This window comes from Sus scrofa, chromosome 2 (assembly GCF_000003025.6).
Source record: "Sus scrofa isolate TJ Tabasco breed Duroc chromosome 2, Sscrofa11.1, whole genome shotgun sequence".
In the NCBI taxonomy this organism is placed as follows: Eukaryota; Metazoa; Chordata; class Mammalia; order Artiodactyla; family Suidae; genus Sus; species Sus scrofa.
Genome location: NC_010444.4, coordinates 71,242,981 through 71,265,351, shown reverse-complemented (window position 1 = coordinate 71,265,351; position 22,371 = coordinate 71,242,981). Strand labels below are relative to the sequence as shown.

The 22,371-nt window shown below is 47.8% G+C and overlaps 1 protein-coding gene across 1 annotated transcript in view; it reads right to left on the bottom strand.

Moving 5' to 3' along the window:
* Nucleotides 19,489–22,371, bottom strand: part of ELAVL1 (ELAV like RNA binding protein 1) — a 38,723-nt gene continuing 35,840 nt past the window's right edge. The window contains 1 exon segment of the mRNA NM_001195334.1: nucleotides 19,489–20,876. Within this exon segment, the coding sequence (NP_001182263.1) occupies nucleotides 20,552–20,876 (325 nt within the window). The 3' untranslated portion in view covers nucleotides 19,489–20,551.

The following is a 22,371-nucleotide window of genomic DNA, read 5'->3' as shown; positions in this document are numbered from 1 at the left end:
GGCCTCTTTTATAAAGGTAATGGGGCACTTTGATAAGAAGCATCCAGAAGTTTGCAGTCAAGATGTTGGGTGGGGCTGTAATCTGGGCCCAAGTGGGGGAAGGTTCTGCTTCAAGATGACTCACCTGGCTGCTGGCAGGATTCTTTGCTGGCTATTGGATGAAGGGCCTCGGTTTCCCATGGACTGTTGTCTGGGGACTGTTGGCTGGCCGCCCTGCTCAGTTTTCTGCCACACAGGCACCTGGCAACTTCCAACATGGCTGTCGGCCTCCATCCGTGGGCAAAAGAGAGGTAGATGGCACAAAAGACGTCGTAGTCTTTTGTAACATAACCCTGGATGTAACATCCCATCACACTTGTCATATTCTGTTAGTTAAAAGGTCTTACTAGGTCCTGCTCACACTCAAGGGGACAGGATCAGCCCAAAACATGGATATAGGAGGCGGGGGTGATGGAGGCCCACCACCTACACTCTTCATAAGTGTTAGAATGATTTGATTATCTGATCTTTGGAGGGCAAGACCCAGAATTCAGGGATAACTCCAGCTTTATTTGTTACAGTTGTACCATATAGAACCTGGGGCAGAAAATGAACATGAGAGAAAATCTGCCTAAGTATGGGCTTTAGTTAATGTATCAGTATTGGTTCCTTAATTAATTGTCTCCTACCCATCTAAGATACTACCAATAGGGGAAATTTTGTCCGTGTCATTATTTCTTATGAATAGATGCATTTTTTTTTCAGTTGCACCTGTAGCATTGGCGGTTCCAGGGCCAGGGATCTATTGAAACCTTGCCACAGCAGTGACGAGGCCAGATCCTTAACCTCTAGATCACCAGGGAACTCCAATAATTTGAATATATTCACCTTACTATTCTCGATATAGGCATTCATGTGGAAAAAAAGAAAACAATTGGTGAACCACTCCTCGTTGGTTTTTTTTTTTTTTTTTTTTTTGTCTTCTTTGCATTTTCTAGGGCCGCTCCCGCAGCATGTGGAGGTTCCCATGTGAGTGGTTGAATTGGAGCTGTAGCCACTGGCCTACACCAGAGCCACAGTAACACAGGATCCAAATCTGTGACCTACCCCACAGCTCACAGCAACGCCGGATCCTTAACCCACTGAGCGAGGCCAGGGATCGAACCCGCAATCCCATGGTTCCTAGTCGGATTTGTTAACCACTGAGCCACGAAGGGAACTCCTCGTTGTTGTTTTTTAATATAAAACTTTAAAATTAAGAGCAGTTTTAGGTTCACAAAACTGGGCAGAAAGTACAGAAGTTCACATATAACCCCCTACCCCCACCAACCAGGCCCTGCACAGCCCCCAGCTGTCAACATTGGCATGGAAGTTGTGCCTTTGTTACAGTTGATGAACCTACAGGGATAGAGCATGACCGTCCAAACTCCTTAGTTTACATTAGAGTTCACTCTTGGTGGTGCATATTCTATGGGTTTGGACAAATGTACAGTGACATGTACCCACCCTCACAGTATCATCCACAATAATTTCACTGTCCTACAAATCCTCCATGCCCTGCTTATTCATCCCTCCCTGCCCCATAACCCTTGGCACTCCACCAGATCTTTTTTTTTTTTTCATTTTTAAATTTTTTATTGATTTTAAGTGAGAATTGCAATGATTTTTATTTATATTTTATTTATTTCACTATTTTTTAAGGGCTGCACCTGCAGCATATGGAGGTTCCCAGGCTAGGGGTCAAATCAGCACTACAGCTGCCAGCCTACACCACAGCCACAGCAACGCCTAATCCTTAACCCACTGAGAGAGGCCAGGAATCGAACCTGCAAACTCATGGTTCCTAGTTGGATTCGTTTCCACTGCACCATGATGGGAACTCCCCCCACCCCGATCCTTCTATGTGTCTCCATAGGTTTGCCTTTTCCAGAATGTTCTAGAGCTAGAATCATACATCACATAGCCTTTTCTGATCGGCTTCTTTCACTTAGTCATGTGCATCTAAGTTTCCTCTGTGTCTTCATGGCTTGATAGCTCGTTTCTTTTCAATGCCAAGTAACACTGTCTAGAGGTACCGCAGTTTGTTTACCACTCACCTGCTGAAGGACGTCTTGGTGGCTTCCAGGTTTTGGCAATTATGAGCAAATCTGCTATAAACATCCATGTGCAGGTTTCTTGTGCTTGAAATGAAGTTTTCACCTCATTTGGATAAGGACCAAGGTGTGCGATTCCTGGATCAATTATTTCTTTTTTTTATGTTTATTGTTTGTCTTTTCAGGGCCGCACCCACAGCATACGGAAGTTCCCGCACCCACAGCCTATGGGTCAAATCAGAGCTGTAGCCACTTGCCTACACCACAGCTCATGGCAATGCCAGATCCTTAACCCACTGAGTGAAGCCAGGGATCAAACCAGCATCCTCATGGATACTAGTCAGATTCATTTCCACTGAGCCACGAAGGGAACTCCTATGATTTCTTTTTTATATGCTCAGTGTGCCTTTGGGTGATATTCAATTCTCGCTGTAATTATGTTTCTGTCAGTTGTTTCTATTCCAAACATTTTCCTCTTCATTCTGTTATTATATTTTATGAAGCCTATAGGTTTAGTAGGGCTACATCTCCAATTTTATTTATTTATTTATTTATTTTGGCTGAGCCCAAGCCATGCAGAAATTCTCAGGCCAGGGATCAATTCCTAGCCATAGTTGTGACCTACACCATAGCTGCAGCAACATTGGATCCTTAACCCACCGTGCTGGGCCGGGGATTGAACCTTCATCCCATCGCTCCAGAGACGCCATGGATCCCATTGTGCCACATTGGAAACTCCTGTTTTTCTGATATTAATATTACCAACCAAATAGTCTTTGGGACAACCAAATAGCTATGATATATAGAGCTCTTACTGGCTAGGCAGTGTGCCACGTGTTTCTCACACTGGCTTAACAAGGTCCATTTGGCTGGAAGGAGCCCAAGTGGGGAAAATGGCTTCTAATCCTGCAGCTGGGTCTCTGGGCAGATCCTCTAGCCTCATGGAAACTGGAAACTAGATGGGATGCTGGCACTTCCTTATTAAGAGAAATCTGGGCGTTCCTGTAGTGTCTCAGTGGAAATGAATCCGACTACTATCCATGAGGCTGTGAGTTTGATCCCTGGCCTTGTTCAGTGGGTTAAGGATCCAGCTTTGCTGTGAGTTATGGTGAAGGCCGGATCTCTTGTTGCTCCGGCTGTGGTGTAGGCCAGGAGCTGCAGCTCTGATTCGACCCCTAGCCTGCAAACTTCCATACACCATGGGTGTGGCCGTAAAAAGCAAAAAAAATAAAATAAAATAAAAAAAGAAAGAAAGAAAAAGAGAGAGAGAGAGAAATCTGCCTCCCCTTCTCCCAGTGACCCCCTCTGAAACTGTTATGGACTGAGCGCTATCCCTCCAAATTCATATGTTGAAGTCCCCAGCTTCTCAGGATGTGACTGAATTTGGAGATGGGCTCTTCAGGTAGAAATTAGGTAAAATGAGATCGCCAGGGTGGGACCTAATCCAATATGACCCATGTCCTTAATGTCCTTATGAGGATATTAGGACACAGACACACACAGAGGGAAGACAGGGGAGGACTCGGGAGAAGATGGCTGGGCTGTCTGCAAGGTCAGGAGAGATGCCTCAGGAGAAACCAACCCTGCCAGACCCCTTCACTGTGGACTTCCAGCCTCCCGAAGGGCGAGAAAATAAACTTCTGTTGTGTAAGCCACCCAGACTCTGGGCCTCTGTTCGGGCAGCCCCTGCAAACTCAGCCACCATATGCTCTGCAGCTTCCCTAGGGCTCAGAGCCCCTGCCCACGCCCAGCTTCTGCTGCCCACAGGCCTCCGCCATCTGTCTGCCTTCTGCCCAGCCTCCTTCCCATGTCTGCTCCCCCACCCCCACCCCACCAACCCAGCTGACTCTCTCCTCCGTCTGTCTCCTGTTCTTCTTCCTTAAGGAATAATAATAGCTCCTGGCGCTGGCAATGCGCCTCCCCTGTTCCAGACAGTGTGCTGGGCCCCAGGAAGCAGTGTCTTATTTAGCGCCAGCCCACAAGCCTTCAAGGTGGATGCTATCATTAGCGCTCTCCCACAGACAGGCACCCAAAGCTTGCCGATGGGAAGGGAGTGGCCAGTGGCCACAGTGTCAACAAGGAGTCTGGCACAGCCGGGTTAGGGCAGAGCCTCTGGGCCAGGATGGAGCACAGATCGCTGGCCCATCGGCCATGCACGAGTGATGTGAAAGCAACAGCTGTGGGTATAGCAGGCTTTGAATCCTCCCTAAAATATGTGAATCTGGTGATCTAGTGGTTAGGATCCTATGCTTCCTTTTTGGTCTTTTCTTTTTTGTCCGCCACAAGGCATGTGGAGTTCCCTAGCCAGGGATCAGATCCAAGCCAAAGTCTCAACCTAAGCCGCAGCTCCAGCAACGCCAGTCCTTAACCCACTGTATCAGACCAGGGATTGAACCTAAGTGCTCCCAAGATGCTGCTGATCCTGTTGCGCCACAATGGGAACTCTGGATTCAGTGCTTTTACCGCTGGGGCCTAGGTTCAATCCCTGGTCTGGAAACTGAGATCCCACATCAAGCGGTTACATGCCTTGTTAAAACAAAAACGAAAACAAAAACAAAACCCAACCAAAAAAAAAAACAAAAAAACAAAACAAAAAAAAAAACCAACCGAAAACAAAACATGAAACATACAAAACAACACCGAAAAAGAAAAGTGCTTTAAAAAATCTGTGAGGCTGGGGCATTATCCCTTCTCCAACAAGGAAGCAAATGTGTCCATAAGTGATACCACTCAATTGCTAGGATGGGGAAATAAGAGGCATCTGAGAGGAGCCAGAAGGGGAGGCTGGACTGGAAGTCCTGCTGTGGGGACGGCACAAACAGGGGAAGAGGCTAGAAAGTTCCGGGGAGAGGGAATAACCTGTGGAAATGGCAGGGGGAGCAAAAGGGCTTGGCCAGAGAGGCTCGGTGGGGACCAGGTCACGGGGTTGCCTAAACCACGAGGGCTGGAGTTTTAAATAGGGTGCAGTGGGGTGTTGTGTGAGCAAAGAGTGAGAACTCTTTCCAGTGAGGAAAGAGGGCAGCAGTGAGGAGGCCACTGTGGTTGCTGGGAGAGAGACCAGAGTGTCCCAAATGAGGGGATATGGCAGATGGGCCTGTCAAGGAGCCAGGAGTCAGGGTGCTCAGGACTTGGTGACATGGAAAGCTGCCTTCTTAAAAAAACTTATTTCATTGAAGTATAGTTGACTCACAGTGTTGTGTTAAATTCTGCTATATAGCAAATTGATTCGGTTATATATACATATTCTTTTTTTTTTTTCATTCCCCCTCCTCCACCTCCACCATGGCATATGGAGTCCCAGGGATCAGATCCAAGCTGCAGTTGCCACCTACACTGCAGCTGTAGCAACGCCAGATCCTTTAACCCACTGTGTGGGGCTGGGGATCGAACCTGTGTCCCAGTGCTGCAGAGAAACCACCGATCCTGTTGTGCCACATTGGCAACTCCCATACACACATACACACACACACACACACACACACAAACACACACACATTTTTTTCCCATATTCTTTTCCTTTGTGGTTTATCACAGGATTTATTTTTTTTTAATTTTTTTTTATTTTTAGGGCTGCACCTGTGGAATTTGGAGGTTCCCAGGCTAGGGGCTGATTCAGAGCAGTAGCTGCCGGCCTATGCCATAGCCACAGCAAGGCCAGATCTGAACTGTGCCTGCAAACTACACCACAGCTCACGGCAACACCAAATTCCTAACCCAATGAGCGAGGCCAGGGACTAAACCCTTGTTCTCAGATACTAGTCAGGTTCATTACCACTGAGTCACGACGGGGAATTCCTGTCAATGGACATTTAGATTGCTTACATGTCTTTGCTGTTGTAAATAGTACTGCTTTGAATATTGGGGTGCATGTATTTTTTGAATTATAGTTTTGTCTAGATATACTCCCAGGAGTGGTATTGCTGGATCATATGGTAGTTCTATATTCAATTTTCTGAGGAACCTTCATACTGTTTCTCATAGTGGTTGCACCAATTTACATTCCCACCAACAGTGTAGGAGGGTTCCCTTTTCTCCATACCTTCTCCAACACTTAACAGCTGTAGGTGTTTTTTTTGTTTTGTTTTGTTTTTATATTTTGTCTTTTTAGGGCCTCACCTGCAGCATATGGAGGTTCCCAGGCTAGGTGTCACATTGGAGCTACAGCAGCTGGCCTGTGCTAGTCACAGAAATGCAGGATCTGAGCCATGTCTGCAACCTACCCCACAGCTCATGGCAATGCCATATTCTTAACCCACTAAGTAAGGCCAGGGATCAAACCCAAGTCCTCATGGATACTAGTCTGGTTGGTTAACCACTGAGCCACGATGGGAACGCTTAGTTGTAGATTTTTTTAAATGATGGCCATTTTGACCAGTATGAGGTGGTACCTCATTGTAGTTTTGATTTGCATTTCTCTAATAATTAGTGATGGTGATCATCTTTTCATGTGCCTGTTGGCTATCTGGATGTCTTCTTTTGGAGATAGTCTACTCATTTGATTGGGTTGTCTGAAACCTGTCTGTTACGGTGCCAGTGGGTGGCACACGTAGCTGTCAGCCTCCAGGCATAGACATGGTGCAGAGCAGTGTCCCTGGTGTTGCCTGCAGGGCCCACAGCAGGTGGGCGATTGGAAGGGGCTTATAGCATCTCTGGTGGTCACTGGGGGCCTCACTCTGTCTCCCTTTGGAACCACATCTCTCTTCTCACAATCGTTTGTGCTTATGGAGTCCATGTAGGGTATACGTGGAACAGTCAGGTAGCAGATGCAGAACTTATAAGGCAATCAGACCTTTCAAAGAACCAGGCCTGACCTCTTAGGGGGGTTGACCCCCCTATTAGGTGTGGAGGGCCCATGATATTTCAGGGGCCCTTGCAAATGTTTCACTTTCTTTTTTTTCTTTTTAAATTTTTTTTTTTTTTTTTTTTTTTTTTTTAGGGCCACACCTGTAGCATATGGTTCCCAGGCTAGGGATCCAATCGGAGCTGCACCTGCTGGCCCATGCCACAGCCACAGCAACGTGGGATCTAAGCTGTGTCTGTGACCTACACCACAGCTTATAGCAATGCTGGATCCTTAATCCACTGAGCGAGCCCTCATGGATACTAGTCAGATTTGTTTCCTCTGAGTCATGATGGGAACTCCTCTTTTTAAAAAAATTTAATTTTATTGAAGTATAGTTGATTTACAATGTTGTGTTAATTTCTGGTGTACTGTTTCAGTTTTTTTTTTGTTTGTTTGTTTGTTTTTTTTGCGGGGCCCATGGTATGTGGAAGTTCCCTGGAAGGGATTGAATGCTTGGTACAGCAGTGACCCCAGCTGCTGCAGTGACAACTCTGGATCCTTAACCCTCTAAGCCACAAGAGAACTCCTGTTTTGCTTTCTTTTAAAATAAGAAGGGGACTTCTGGAGTTCCTGTTGTGGCTCAGCAGGTTAAGAACCTGACAAGTATCCATGAAGATGAAAGTTTAATCCCTGGCCTTGCTCAGTGTGTTAAAGATCCAGTGTTGCCACAAACTGCAATGTAGGTAGCTGACGTGGCTCACATCCCACATGGCTGTGTCTGTGGTGTAGGCTGGCAGCTGCAGTTCTGATTCAACCCCTAGCCTGGGAACTTCCACATGCTGGGAGTGTGGCCCTAACTTTTTTTTTTTAAATTAAAATAAGGAGTTCCTGGTGGCTCAGCAGTTTAAGAGTCCAGCATTGTCACTGCTATGGCTCAGGTTCCATCCCTGACCCAAGAACTTTTGCATGCCACACACATGGCCAAAAAAAATTAGTTAAGGAGTTCCCATCGTGGCTCAGTGGTAAACGAATCCAACTAGGAACCATGGGGTTGCGGGTTTGATCCCTGGCCTTGCTCAGTGGGTTAAGGATCCGGTGTTGCCATGAGCTGTGGTGTAGGTCACAGACGTGACTCGGATCCTGCTTTGCTGTGGCTCTGGTGTAGGCTGGCGGCTACAGCTCCGATTCAACCCCTAGCCTGGGAACCTCCATATGCCACGGGAGCGGCCCAATAAATGGCAAAAAAAGACCAAAAAAAAAAATAGTTAAGGTGGAATCTAAAAAATTGATACATATTTACAAAACAGAAATAGACCCACAGACATAAAAAGCAAATTTATGGTTACCAAAGGGGAAAAGTGGAGAGAGAGGGATAAATTAGGAGTTTGGGATTAACAGATACATACTATATATAAAATATATATTAACCAATAGGACCTACTGTAGAGCGCAGGGAACTATACTTAATATCTTGTAACAACTTACAATGGAAAAGAATCAAAAAAGAATAAACATATACACATATAATCGAATCACTTTGCTATACACCTGAAACTAACCTAGCATTGTGAACCAACTAGACTTCAATTTAAAAAATAGTTAAGATGGTAAATTTTATGTTGTGTATTTAACCACCATACAAATATTAATAAACATAATTATTAAAAAAAAAAAAAGACTCAGGAGCTAGACTGACCCTGTAACCCTGGGCAAAGTAATCACCGCCCTCGCTCAGCTCTGGGTGTGCCTGGCCCAGCTGCATTGTTCTTTGCATTTAGAGCAGAGTTATGGGAAGATACTCAGGAGCTGCCCTGTTCCTAGAAGGTGGGGAATGAAAGGACATTTCAAAGGGTTTTTTTGTTATTTGTTTGTTTGCTAGGTTTTTGGCTGCACCAGAAGACTTGCAGAATTTCCCTGGCTAGGGGTCAACCTGAGCCACTCTGGTGACACTTTGGGATCCTCAACCTGCTGCAACACAAGGGAACTCTGAAGGAGTTTTATTTTTTTTTAAATGTTATTTTTATTTTTTGGCATATGGAAGTTCCCAGGCTAGTGGTCAAATCAGAGTTACAGCTGCACCACAGCCACAGGAACACAGGATCCAAGCCTTGTCTGAGACCTATACCACAGCTCACGGCAATGCCAGATCCTTAACTCACTGAGCAAGGCCATGGATCTAACCCGCATCCTCATGGATACTAGCAGAGTTTGTTACCACTGAGCCACAATGGGAACTCCTTAAAATTCCTTTTCTTTTTTTTTTTCAGGCCCGCATTCATGGCATATCGAGTTTCCCAGGCTAGGGGTTGAATCGGAGCTATAGCAGCCACAGCAACGCGGGATCCTTACACTGAGCAAGGCCAGGGATCGAACCTGTGTCCTCATGGATACTAGTCCGGTTGGTTAACCACTGAGCCACGATGGGAACTCTGGGAAATTCTTGAAATTCTGAACACATTTTTAAAAAATTTGTTTTATTTGTTTATTTCCTGCATTTAATCTTTAAAAAAATTTTAAATTTATTTTTTTCGGTCATCCCTGGCATATGGAGTTCCCAAGCCAGGGATCAGACCTGAGCTGCAGTTGCAACCTATGCCAGATCCTTAACCCACTGTGCTAGGCTAGGGATCAAACCTTCATCCCAGCACTCTAGAGAGGCTGACAATCCCACTGTACCACAGTGGGGACTCCTAAAAATGCTTTATTTATTTATTTATGTCTTTTTTTAGGGCCGCACCTGCAAGCATATGGAAGTTTCCAGGCAAGGGGTCAAATTGGAGCTGCAGCCACCAGCCTACGTCACAGCCACAACCACTCACAGCAACACAGGATCTGAGCCATGTCTGTGACCTACACCACACAGAGCTGACACCAACGCCAGATTCTTAACCCACTGATTGAGGCCAGGGATCAAACCTGCATCCTCATGGATACTAGTCAAGTTCATTACTGCTGAGCCACAGCGGGAACTCCTAAAAACTTTTTTTTGGGGGGGGGGCTTTTTTGAGATGTTCCCAGGCTAGGGGTTGAATCAGAGCTGTAGCCACCAGCATACACCACAGCTCACGGCAATGCCAGATCCTTAACCCACTGAGCGAGGCCAGGGATTGAACCTGAGGCCTCATGGATACTAGTCTGGTTCATTAACCACTCAGTCATGCCAGGAACTCCCTAAAACCTTTTTAAGTGTGGCAAAATACACATAACATGAAACTCATCATTTTTTTTTTTTTTGTCTTTTGTCGTTTTTTTTTTTTGTTGTTTGTTGTTGTCGTTGTTGCTATTTCTTGGGCCGCTCCCACGGCATATGGAGGTTCCCAGGCTAGGGGTCCAATTGGAGCTGTAGCCACCGGCCTATGCCAGAGCCACAGCAACGCGGGATCCAAGCCGAGTCTGCAACCTACACCACAGCTCACGGCAACGCGGGATCGTTAACCCACTGAGCAAGGGCAGGGACCGAACCCGCAACCTCATGGTTCCTAGTCGGATTCGTTAACCACTGCGCCACGACGGGAACTCCGAAACTCATCATTTTTAAGTGTTCAGTTCAGCAGCATTAAGTACCTTCACACAGTTGTACAACCATCCTAACCATCCATCTCCTGAACTTCCCAAACTGAACCTGTCCCCATTAAACACTGACTCCCCATCCCCCTTCCCCAGCCCCATCTACTTTCTGTCTCTGTGGATCTGACTCCTCTAAGGACCTCCTATAGGTGGAATCAGACAGTATTTGTCCTTTTGTGACTGGCTTATTTCACTGAGAATCATGTCCTCAAAGTTCATGCACGTATGTAACCTGTGTCAGAATTTCCTTCCTTTTTCCTTTTTTGGCCACCCCACAGCATGTGGAGTTCCTGGGCCAGGGATCAGATCCCAGGCACAGTTGCAACCTATGCTACAGCTGCAGCAACGCCAGATCCTTTAACCCACTGTGCCAGGCAGAGGAATGAACCTGTGTCCTGGGACTGCAGGATGCCACCAATGGGAACAGAGAGTTCCTGTTGTGCCACAGTGGGAACTCTCCTTCCTTTTTAAGGCTGAATAATGTTCCATTTTATGTATATACATTTTGTTTATTGGAAATACTGAATAATTTTTGAACAAGGGCCACTGCATTTTCATGCTGCACTGGGAACCCCAAATTATGTGGCCTGTTTTGCTGGACCCCAGTCACACTAAATCCGGCAGGAATCCTTCTAGGCCCAGCTGACAGCTGACTCAGTCTCCTCCCACCTGAAGGGAACTCAACTCAGGGCAAATAACTAATGATGCACTGCTTTGGGGTCTCAAGAAGGCCAGGTGGCAGAACTTGAAGGTCCTGTTATGGGCTGGATTGTGTCATTCTGCCCCATCCCCACCCACTGAAAAAAAAGGTAGGTTGAAATCCTAACCCCCAGGACCTCAGAATGTGACCTTATTTGGAGATCAGGTCTTTACAGAGGTGAGCAAGGTAAAACCTGTTCATCAATGTGGGCCCTAATCCAATAGGAATGGTGTCTTTATAAAAAGGGGGAAATTTGGGAATTTCCGTGTGGCTCCACGGAAGGGAATCTATTATCCATGAGGATGCAGGTTGATCCCTGGCCTCACTCAGTGGGTTAGGGATCCGGCATTGTTGTGAGTTGTGGTGTAGGTCACAGGTGCAGCTCAAATCTGGCCTTGCTGTGGCTGTGGCGTACGTAGGATGGCAGCTACAGTTCTGATTCAACCCCTAGCCTCGGAACCTCCATGTGCCGCAGGTGCGGCCCTAAAAAGACAAAAAAGGGGGGGGGGTGGAATTCGGACACAGAGACAGACATGCACAGAGCGAGGACGATGTGGGGACACAGGGGCCATGGGGCTGGAGTGATGAATCTACAAGACCTGGGAATGCCACCCTTTCCTCGGAGACTCACAGTGGGCCGGCACAGGGCCACTCAGCCTGGAGAACCCAGGTCCTTGTGTACCCACCTGCCTGCGGATGCCAGGGGGGCAGCTAGGGTGGTCTTGGCCCCTCCTTTTCCTCTGTCCCCCTGGATCTGCCATCCTCCCAGACATGCTGCCCACACCTTCCCATCTGATGCCTGGCTTTTTAAGGATCTAACCTGTGCTGGGCAAAGGGAGATTCAAAGGGGCTGAAAAGGGGGGAGGAGAGGAAGCCGGTGCTTTACACACATGGCCTCTTTAAAACATTTATAGGTTGCATCCTCCCGAGGCCAAAGGGTTTAAAAAGAACTTGGTAATACATTTTAATGTTCTTAAGTCATAAAAGTAGATGAGTGGAATGTTTTAAGATTTTTTTCTTTTTTCTGGCCATGCCCACGGCATGCCTAAGTTCCTGGGCCAGGGATTTAACCCATGCCGCAGCAGTGACCCGAGCCACTGCAGTGATAACACTGGGTCCTTAACCCACTGAGCCACCACCAGCTTTAGTTTTAGAGCCGCCCCTGGATTCCAGAGTCTCTCCTGAGGGGCTGGTGGTCCTGGAGCTCCAGTCCCTGCACAGACTGTTTCTGAGACCCAGCTCTGCCCTGCCCCCTGGCACTCCCCCGCGGCTGGATGTTTGGTGTGGAAGGGCTGGTAGTTTACACCACTGACACACCAGACTTCTCCATGAGGCTTCACTTGACAGACAAAAGGGCGTATTCGTGCCTATGCCACCAAATGGGCTCCCCTGCCAAGCGCCTGTCCCTATACCCACCCCACCTCCTATCCTAGGTCCCTCCAACCAGAAAGGACCCTTCAGTGACCTGTCCCAAGCCGGGGCCCTTCTCCCTGACATCCAGTGCCTCTCTGAGCTGCAGTTTCCTCTGGGACCCAGACTCTCACATCCCAAGGCCCAGAAGCTGCCACACCCGGCCTCTTCCAGCCCTGCATTAAATCCTTCGACTTTGGAGTTCCCTTTGAGGCTCAGTGGTAATGAACCCAATTAGTATCCATGAGGATTCGGGTTCGATCCCTGACCTCACTCAATGGGTTAAGGATCCCATGTTGCTTGAGCTACCATGCACGAGTCTTGGATCTGGAGTTGCTGTGGCTGTGGCATAGGTCGGTAGCTGCGCCTCTGATTTGACCCCTAGCCTGGGAACTTCCATATGCCACAGCTGTAGCCCTAAAAAAAAAAAAAAAAAAAATCCTTCATCTTTGAGAAAAACCAGTCAGACAGAAGGCAGCCCTTGGAACGAAGGGGAAGGTGGATTTCGAGATTCTGTACTCTACAAGAAGCCCAAAGACAACCAGAAAGCTCCTGAACAGAGATGGGGGGCTGGCTGTGGGCATGGGACTGGGGCAGTCACACAGGACCCCACACTCAGAAGGCCTCAAGCTCTGTTTAATGCTCTGTGATTGCCATCTTCAAATTTTTGCTGCTTTCTGGACCAGGGTCCCTAAAATTCTGTCCCAGGTTGGCAGAGGTTAGGTGAGGCCCTAGGCTCTCCGAGGACACTGTCCCCAGAGGTCTGGGTGGGGAAGAACTGTGTGCTTGTGATGCAAGGGCTTGAGAGAAATTCTCTCCCTCACATGCTCTGGGGTGACCAGGACACTCCCTGGAGAGCTTGGGCTTGGGTCCAGGCCCCCAGCATGTGCCCACGGGCACCTGAGCCCCTGCCCACCCCTGTAGGACGTCCTGCCTAAGGAGGCGTCATGCCCCCTCCAAACCCGACTGCCCATCCCTGGCTGAAACCCCCAATGGACAGTTCGGAGCCACAGAACTAAGGGGCAGTCCAAACCCAGGATGCTCTATGTCTAACTGGTGAGGGAAAAGAAAAAATCACCAGCACCGAATGGTGTAATGGTGTCTGTTTTCCAGTTGGCTAGGCTTCAGCGCATCACCTATAAATGGGTGCTCAGACAATGACAACAGTAAGGCCTTCCTCAACTTCAGGGAGGTACTCTGTGAGGTGGGCAGCATGACCAACAGCTAATAGCTATCATTTCCCACCACCACTTCCCAGCTTCTTGGAACATCCTCCTGTTCAGCTAACTCCTGCTCTGACGTCACACCCCAGAGGGCCCCACATCCACACCTGGGATGGGGGTCTTTGCTCTGTTCTTTTGAACCCTCAGGTGGGATAAAATAATCTCATGGCAAGGTGGGCAAAGCAAGGCATGACTGGGGAGAATTGCTCCCTGGCCAGCTTTAATTTTGCTGCGGGACGTCTGTGTGGCTTCCTAGAGCCCAGAGCTGCCACCTGTCAGGGCTCGTAGCCCCACGCCACCACCATCTGCTCTGAGTGGGCTCCAGGCCAGGGAAAGAGGATAAGGGGCCAACTCACTGCACTGCCCCCACCTCCACAGTAAAAAACCTCTCACTGCACAACCCAGTCCTTCCTACCACTAAACAGAAACCACGGTTCTCCACGACAACGCCGATGTCTGGGATTTTCTCCCTTCTCTTCCAGAAATCCTTTCCAATTGTGCTAGAGATGAATTGAGGTCAAACCAACCAACCAAAGCCCAAAGACAAAAGGATACAGGCATTAGGCCTTGAACGGAATGATGAAAATAGCCCCTGCTGGGGCAGTCTGGTGGCAAGAGCTCCCCACACAGGCTCAGGCTCTCAGCTCTGAATTCTGGGGTTGGGGGTGGGCTTTGAAGCTGTCCAGGGCACCAGGCCTGGAGCTGGGGTGGCATACCCCTACTTCCAGGGCTCTCTTACACCTCTTGCCTCTCAGAGTGGATCCCTGGAGCACTGGCACCACCTGGGGGTTGGACAGAAATGCAAACTCTTGGATGGGGGCCAAAGCAGCTGAAGCAGAATTTGCTTTTTTTTTTTTTCCCTTCAGTCTTTGGCCGCCCCGTGGCATATGGCCTTTCTGGGCCAGGGATCAGATCCGAGATGTAGTTTTAACTTAAGCTACCGCTGTGGCAATGCCAAATCCTTAACCCACTGTGCTGGGCCAGGGATCAAACCTGTGACCCAGTGCTCCCAAAACGCCACGGATCCTGTTGAGCCACAGTGGGAACTCCAGAATCTGCTTTTTAATGAGGTCCCTGGGGGAGAGGGAGGCAGGGAAGGGCTGACAACCAGACCTCCTCTTCCTCTGTGCGCAGGTGTAGATGGTGCCTGAGGAGCTGCCTAGAGGCTCCAGGAGCCCCTGTTGCAGGTCTGAGCCCCCAGGGGACACCTTCCCCAGAGGGTGCCAGCCTGCCCCACTATCAGGAATATTCTGAGATCAATGCAGAAACCCAAGACACATACACACAAGAAAGAAAACCCAGTGACTTCAGAAGAGGCCACACATGCCTACTGGAGAAGCATGTCCATGGGCTTCAGCTGCACCCACTGTATGTAGGGGAGCCAGGGGGATGCTGTTTTTTTGTCAAGCTCAGCCTCACTCACTGGATTCAGAGCCACTGTGCTAAGTGCAATACCTACATGATCTGTTTTCCTTTTCACAAGGATCCTAGGGGGTGGGTGTTATGAAGCCCATTTCCCAGAGGGGGGACAACTGAGGCTTGGAGAAAGTTAGGGGCTTATCTACACTGACTACACTGGGGAGGGGATGGGGCCGGGATTCAAACCCAAGACTCTGAGCCAAGACCCTTGTGCCCTATCCTGCCTCTGGGCAAGTTGGAACTCACTTTCCCTCACCCAAGGAGATTAGTGTCTTCTATATTCAGAATGGCCAGGAGCTCAGGTGTGGGAAGCAGACCTACACTCAGGGACAAGAGAGGAGGCCCATGAACCTTTGAACTTGGAGAAGAGGGGCCTCTGGGTCTCCATGGGTGGCAGGGAGGACAGCATCTATGCAGAGGCAGAGGGCCATTGGGGAGGGCTCACAGAGCGTGTCCTGGTGCCTTCCTTCCATCCCTGGGCTGGGCTGTCTCCCTTCCCTCGGTGTGGGTCAAGGCCATGGCCTGGCACAGAGCTTGGCGAGGGGCAGCCCACGCTTACCTAGGAAGGAGGCAGTCGCTGCAGCCCTGGCTGGTGCTTCACTCAGCAATGGCTGCTTAAGAGTTACACACCATCACCCCTACACCACCACATCTCAACGATCCCACTTCATTTATTACCAAAATATCACAGAATTCCAGTCATAGTTAACATACAGTGTTTAACACAAACCTGATACCTGTGAAAAGAACTAAGTATTTGGACAATCGAGTCGTTTGGAATTGTGACACCCCAAACCATTACCACTCCGTACTCCAAAAATACACTTTGAGAGCTTTGGAAACTGAATTAAAATGTCTACACAGCTATGAACAATTGTTTAATAAAACTTTTTCATGTTTCCATTACATGTAAATATATCAATTTGGCATCTCTATAAAAACTCTGAAAATGGTGCAAAAGTTTCATTCTCTTTGAGAAAGCCATTGACAAAAAATATTCACACTTCACTAAAATTTTGAAAAATGGTCTTCTTTCAAAGCTTCTTTATTAATCTGAAATCTTCTGGATTATCAAAATCTAGGTTTGCTTTTTCCTCCTAAAACACTAAAGAACATTTATTCACAAGAATAAAAAGGCAAACTGGGGAGATGGAAAACTGAGAAGGACTTTTTGTTCTTTCTGAAAATCCAAAAAAAAAAAAAAAAAAAAAAAAAAAAAGCTAGTTACATAAGCATCCTCCAAAGAACACAATGGGATTCATTTTATTGTTGACTTTTGGACAGCAGTGTCATACTTTATTGAAAACAAACCCAGGTAAAAACAAAGTTAAAATGAAAAATGGTACCTGAAAAATAAATTATTTTATATAAAACAAATCAATAACTTAAAACACACTAATATACAAAATGTCTAGCCATCTACTGTACAACACGGGAACCAGGTGGTAAAGTGCCCCCCAGAGCAAGTCACTGTAAACGGAACGTTACACGGTAAAGAGGTGGCCCCCCAACCAACGGACAAGCCTTTTCTCCGGGTGGAAGTCAAACAGTCCTCCTGAGGCGCTGCTCCAACCATCAGTCAGCCTAACTGAGGTCCTCGCGGGAATTACAAGGAGTGATTTCGTGATTTTAATGACCAAGTGGAGAACTGAACTCTGTCACCAAAGGGTTGTGGGAAAACACAATCATCAGAAGCCCGAGGCAAACCAAAAGTTGTGGAGATGCGAACCCGGCAGCAGGTCCTACCGCTATCCTGAGAAAGTGTCAGTTCTCAACACCACTCAGCGGAAAGCACTGGTGACTGCGGTTGGGGGCCAGGCCTGGGGATCTGAAAAGCAGCAGGAGGTGTTTCCTGAGGAGCTGCCTCAGGTCCCAGGAGGTGCCACAGGTCCTGGGGAAGGCGGGAAAGAGTTCAGGTGGAGGGCTGGGGTGGGGGTTGGGAAAGAGAGGCCCTTGGCAGCTTATTCTCACTCTCTGTGACCCAGCCCAGGAAGGCTGCAAAGAGCACAGAGAGGTCCAGTTGGGCTAAGGGTGGGAACTGGGACAGCTGGGAGATAGATGTTAACTCGGATTTTCAAGGCCAACAGCAGGATGGGGTCAGTCCATGGCCTTCGTCTGGAGGCAAACCAGGATAAGTTATTGCCAGTAACTGTCTCGGGATTCATTTGTCTGGTCTAGCAGGGCTCCCCGCCAGCTGCCAGCTTGGAGGTGCCGGCTCTTATAGCAGCAAGGTTCAGACCCTGGGCACTGGGTCTAACACCAAGTGCAGGCTCTCAGAGGTTAAGGCAGCTGCCCTTGGCAAGGGAAAGACTCACCTTCGGGAAATAAAGGTGAAACCCACCCGGCACCATCTGCCCATGAGAAAGCCCAGCTTTCAGCTATTCTGGCAAGAGGGTGACTGCGGGTGGGGGGAAGAGTCCCAGTCACTGGACGTGTGACTAGAGGCACAGCCAGTGCAGAAAACCACAGCTTGGCATGTTATATCGAAAAGCTAAAGAAAGGCAAAGCCGAAGGGTAAAGAATGGATAACTCAACTGGAACCAGGTTCATAAATTCAGAGCTGCTTAGTGAACAACTATCAGGGGAAGTTACAGAGGCCAAAGGAGTATTCAATCAAAGCTTCTTTGGTATTTAAGTACCAAACTAAACTTTGGATCAATTAAAATCATCTACTCTTAATTCTTTCTGATCGAAATTTCCAAATAAAAGGTGAGCACTCATCTTATGAAATACAAATATGACTGATCCACGTAAAAATTTTTAAAAAATACTTTCTTTCGGATTGCGACTTAAAAAAAAAAGGGACCTTCCTTTTGCAAACCAGCCAGAGAAAATGACAATGAAATTTTCGGACACAGGGCTAGCATCTGGCGCTTCCCCGGGAGTGACAATTACTTTTCAGGAGTAACATGTCAAAGGCAAAATCCTCCCCCACACTTGCAAAACTCCCAAAGAAACACACTGGAGTTTTTGGCTAGAAGTCTGTTCAAAGAGTGGGGATCACGTAACATGAGAATTTTACTGAGAAACTAGGCAACTTTTAAAGGTCCCTATGTACTTCACGTTTCCTTCCCGTCTGCGCCAGCATCAGGATAATCAATATGATTCCAATACAACAGAGGGAGGAGAGAAGCTTCGGTGCCGGCTGTGAGCCCGTCACTACAGTTTATGCCTCAGACAGACTGCTCCTAGGAAATTGACACTAGTGAGGGCTGGCTGGAATGGGTGTCAGCGAGGAGACTTAGGGTCCCTCAGAACTGGGAATCTCATCTTTGCTGGGAAGATGCTGGCCCGAGGCTAGCACAGCCTACAGGGCCTATTTTTCCAGTCCTGGTGGGGAAGAGCGCTCTGGGGCACACAGAGCAGGGACCCTGTTTTGTGTTGAATCCAGGCAAACAAATGGGCCTTGGTTCCAGAAGGAGGCACGTAAGCTGGCTTTGACCTAGCATCTGGAACATTCTGCTGGAGGAAGGAGGTCCTCTATGGGCACTTGGCCAACTTATGAGACAAGGCCTCGAGGTGTGTACTTGACCCCTTTTGCGAAGAGAACGTGGCAACACTGTAAATTCGGGAGGATAATGCAAGTAGCCAGCAGCCCCTCAATGAAGTATGGGGTTGTGGGGGTGCATCAGGGACAGGCAGCCTCAAATTGTCCAGGGGTTTCTCGGACATGGACCCACTCTGGGGTAGGCTGTGCCTACTGCCCAATGTTTTCCACTTAAATAAATAGACAGATAAATAAGTAATGCCACAATTCCATAATACCAATAACTAAAAAACAGCCTATCGTTACATGTTTTTAGTCTCATGTCAAGGTTAAAAACTGCTGGTACTAAGCCATCCTGTTTTCGATTCTCTTGTACACTAGTGATTTATAAAAATCAGATCACGCTCCTGAGGAGTTGGCCAGAGGTCGGGCCCTGCCCACTTACTTCTCAGGCCCTCTCTCAGACTCTCCCTGCTGGCTCCCCGTTTTAAAATACACCACCTGTGACGGCACAATCCTAACGTCACAAAATTGTAAATGCTTTTGTCTTGAGGCAAGTCCATTTGTTTCTTAAGATCCTATAAATCCTCCCTGAATGCTGGGCCGTCTGTACCTTACCTAGCCAAAAAGAAAGAAAAGGTAAAATAAAAAACAAAACAAAATTCGAGCAAAACAAAATCAAATTTAATGGTCTTAAATGCAAAAGTAAAAACAAACAAAAAACACAAAAAAGCAAAAGAAAATTAACAGAACAGAACAACCCAAAATGTCAAGGCAGTTATGAAGAGAACTTTGAGGGTTAATCTTTAAAACTACAAATCAAAGGGTTTTTTTTTTTTTTTTCTTTTTTTGTTAATAGGTAACTGGCAGGAAGTTAAGTACTTTTCTGCTGAGTGTTCATATGAAAGCAAAGTTTTCAAAACAAAACCCGACTAAAATAGAAAAAAGTCTAGCGCTCACGAGAAGGGATGCGAGAAATACAATGCTCAAATGTTTCTGTGTCATTAAAAAATAGAGCTATCTTACGCATTCGAGCTGTGTTCAATGCTCTTGGAAACTGGAGAAATGATTGTGAACAACAGTATCCGACGTGTGGGGGCACCGTGCATGCAATGTGTGGACAGAAATTCGGGATGTCAGAGTAGCAATACGTCTTCAGGCGTGCCTGGAGCTTAGGTCTGACTCTGGAATATACTGGAGTTTCCCTGAAACTCTTTGGTCCATTCCCATTGGCGCCTGGGCTTAACGAAACCCGCTTGTGTCCTCTGCAGGGCCTGGCCCAGCCTGGCGTGCGGCCCCGCCCCCCTCCCCGGTGGTGGCCCACGGCAGACGGACCCACTGCCACTGCCAGGGCCCCTCGGCTGAGTGAGCAGGAGGTGGCATTGGGACCTGCTTGGGAAAGCAATTTCCTGTCAACCAAAGCAGAAATCGCTTAAAATGTTGAAGCGGTTGAGAAAAACACACACTCAGCATCTGTCTAACATCTTTCGTTTAAAAACTAAAAAGGTCATTTCTTTTGTGTGTTTGTGTCTATCCAGTTTGTGGAAACATCGAATGAAACGCGTGTTAGACAGTCTCAGAAGTTAAAGCATGCTTCAGTTTCACCACCATCCCGAGGGACTGGCTAGTCAATGCAGTCTACTTAGATTTCTGTTTAATATATATTTTAAAGGAAATAACTTAAGAAACTTAAAATTGGTCTAACATTGTGGGATTTCAAACATTTGAACATGTCGGTTGCATCCCAGAGTATAAAAACCTTTTCACTTCTCATTTAGACTAAGACAAACACTTGTGAAAATTGGCGCAAAATGAGTTGTACACTAACAAAAAAAGTTTCAACTTCTTCACTCTTAATTATCTATTCCGTACAAAAAAAGCATGAGCGAGTTATTTGTGGGACTTGTTGGTTTTGAAGGAAACCTGTAAGATTTTGTCCCCCAGACGGTAGCCGTTCAGACTTGCTATGGCCATCGAGGCTTCTTCATAGTTTGTCATGGTCACAAAACCAAAGCCTTTGCACTTGTTGGTGTTGAAGTCGCGAATCACTTTCACATTGGTAACGGCACCAAAGGGGCCAAACATCTGCCAGAGGATTCCCTCATCGGCATCTTGACCCAGGTTGTAGATGAAGATGCACCAGCCCGAAGAAGCGTTGCCTGGGACATTGACACCAGAAAGCCCACTCATGTGATCTACACCCATAGGGGAGAACCTAGCAAACAGAGAGCACAGCATTCAGGTCAAGGTCAATGTGGGCCAGTGTGCTGATGGGGACTGACATTCGGCACAGGTGAGGCGCTCGGGCTGGCACCCCCCCCCCCGCCCTTGGTTGCAATCAGGATTTAAAAAAAATTTGTTTTTCTTTTTTGGGTCGCACTTGCAGCATATGGAAGTTTCCAGGCTAGAGGTGGAACCTGAGCTGCAGCTGCTGACCTACGCCACAGCCACAGTGACACCAGATCTGAGCAACATCTGTGACCTACACTGCAGCTTGTGGCAATGCCGGATCCTTAACCCACTGAGTGAGGCCAGGGATTGAACCCCCATCCTCATGGATACTAGTCGGGTTCATTAACCTGCTGAGCTATATATAACAGGAACTTGGTGATCGGGATTTTTAAACTGCGAGGAATTCAAAATGGTGGCAGAGGGAGGGCACAGGCTCCCTGCTGTCTAGGGAGTGACTCTGAGGAGAGACATCTGCTGCCTGCAGAGGGTCAGAGCCTCAACCCACCTCCCTCAGAGTGATCGCCTGTCAGTGGCCCTGAGCAGCCGCTCTGTCCACCCCTCCTGCTGGGGGAGGGGGTCCTGTTTAGTCACACCTGTACCGCCCACATTTTAAAGGATGGAAGCTTTTCCACGTCCTCCTGGGTGCTGTTACACTCCCAGCTCTCCATGGAGGAAACCCTTCCTTATCCTCTATGTCTGGGTATGTATGTGTGTTGGGGTGGGGCGGGCTGGATTTTTTTCTTTTCTTTCTCTGCATTTTATACCCCCACCCCCCCATCGTGACCCTCCCTCTCTGAGGGTTCACAGCCAAGCAGTGTCTGGATACAGCGCACTCCTGGAAGGGCCACTGCAGGCATGGTACAGCTCTGGATAACTTTCCATTGCTGAAGGGCCAGGGCTCGCACTGAGGGCTGTGGAGTGCAAGTTCGCCAAACATTACCAAAAATGTGGGACCCTTCTCAAAGCGACACTCTCAGTCACATCAAACGTAAGACTTCTACAAATTGTGGCCATTGCAGTAAGGATTAAGGGAGATGATAAAACTGTTATTGAAGCCACGTGGCCCTCTAGATGTTTCACAAACTGAAAAGTTTACAGTCGTAGGGTCAATTTAAGAATACTCGCGCACCATACAGCACCTATGAAGCCACATGATACAATCGGAGAAGTGTTACCTGCTCCAGAACAAAATCGGCTTCCAGTCAAGGGTCTGATCCAGGGGTGAGTGAGGTGCCCTCAAGCCTCACTACACAGAATGACTCTCTGGGTCAGGGACAAGAGAGGCCATCCTCTGAAGCGCAGCCCACTGACCCAACGGTTATTGTCAATGCAGGTACAGAACAATCAAAACACATTATGCGCCACAGTTTTGAACTGGGGAGAATAATTTTAAACTGCCTGTACCAGATGTCTGAATTGGAGAAAGGACTCAGGTGGCTGGTCAGAGACCACAATATCACTGAAATGGGGGTGGGAAG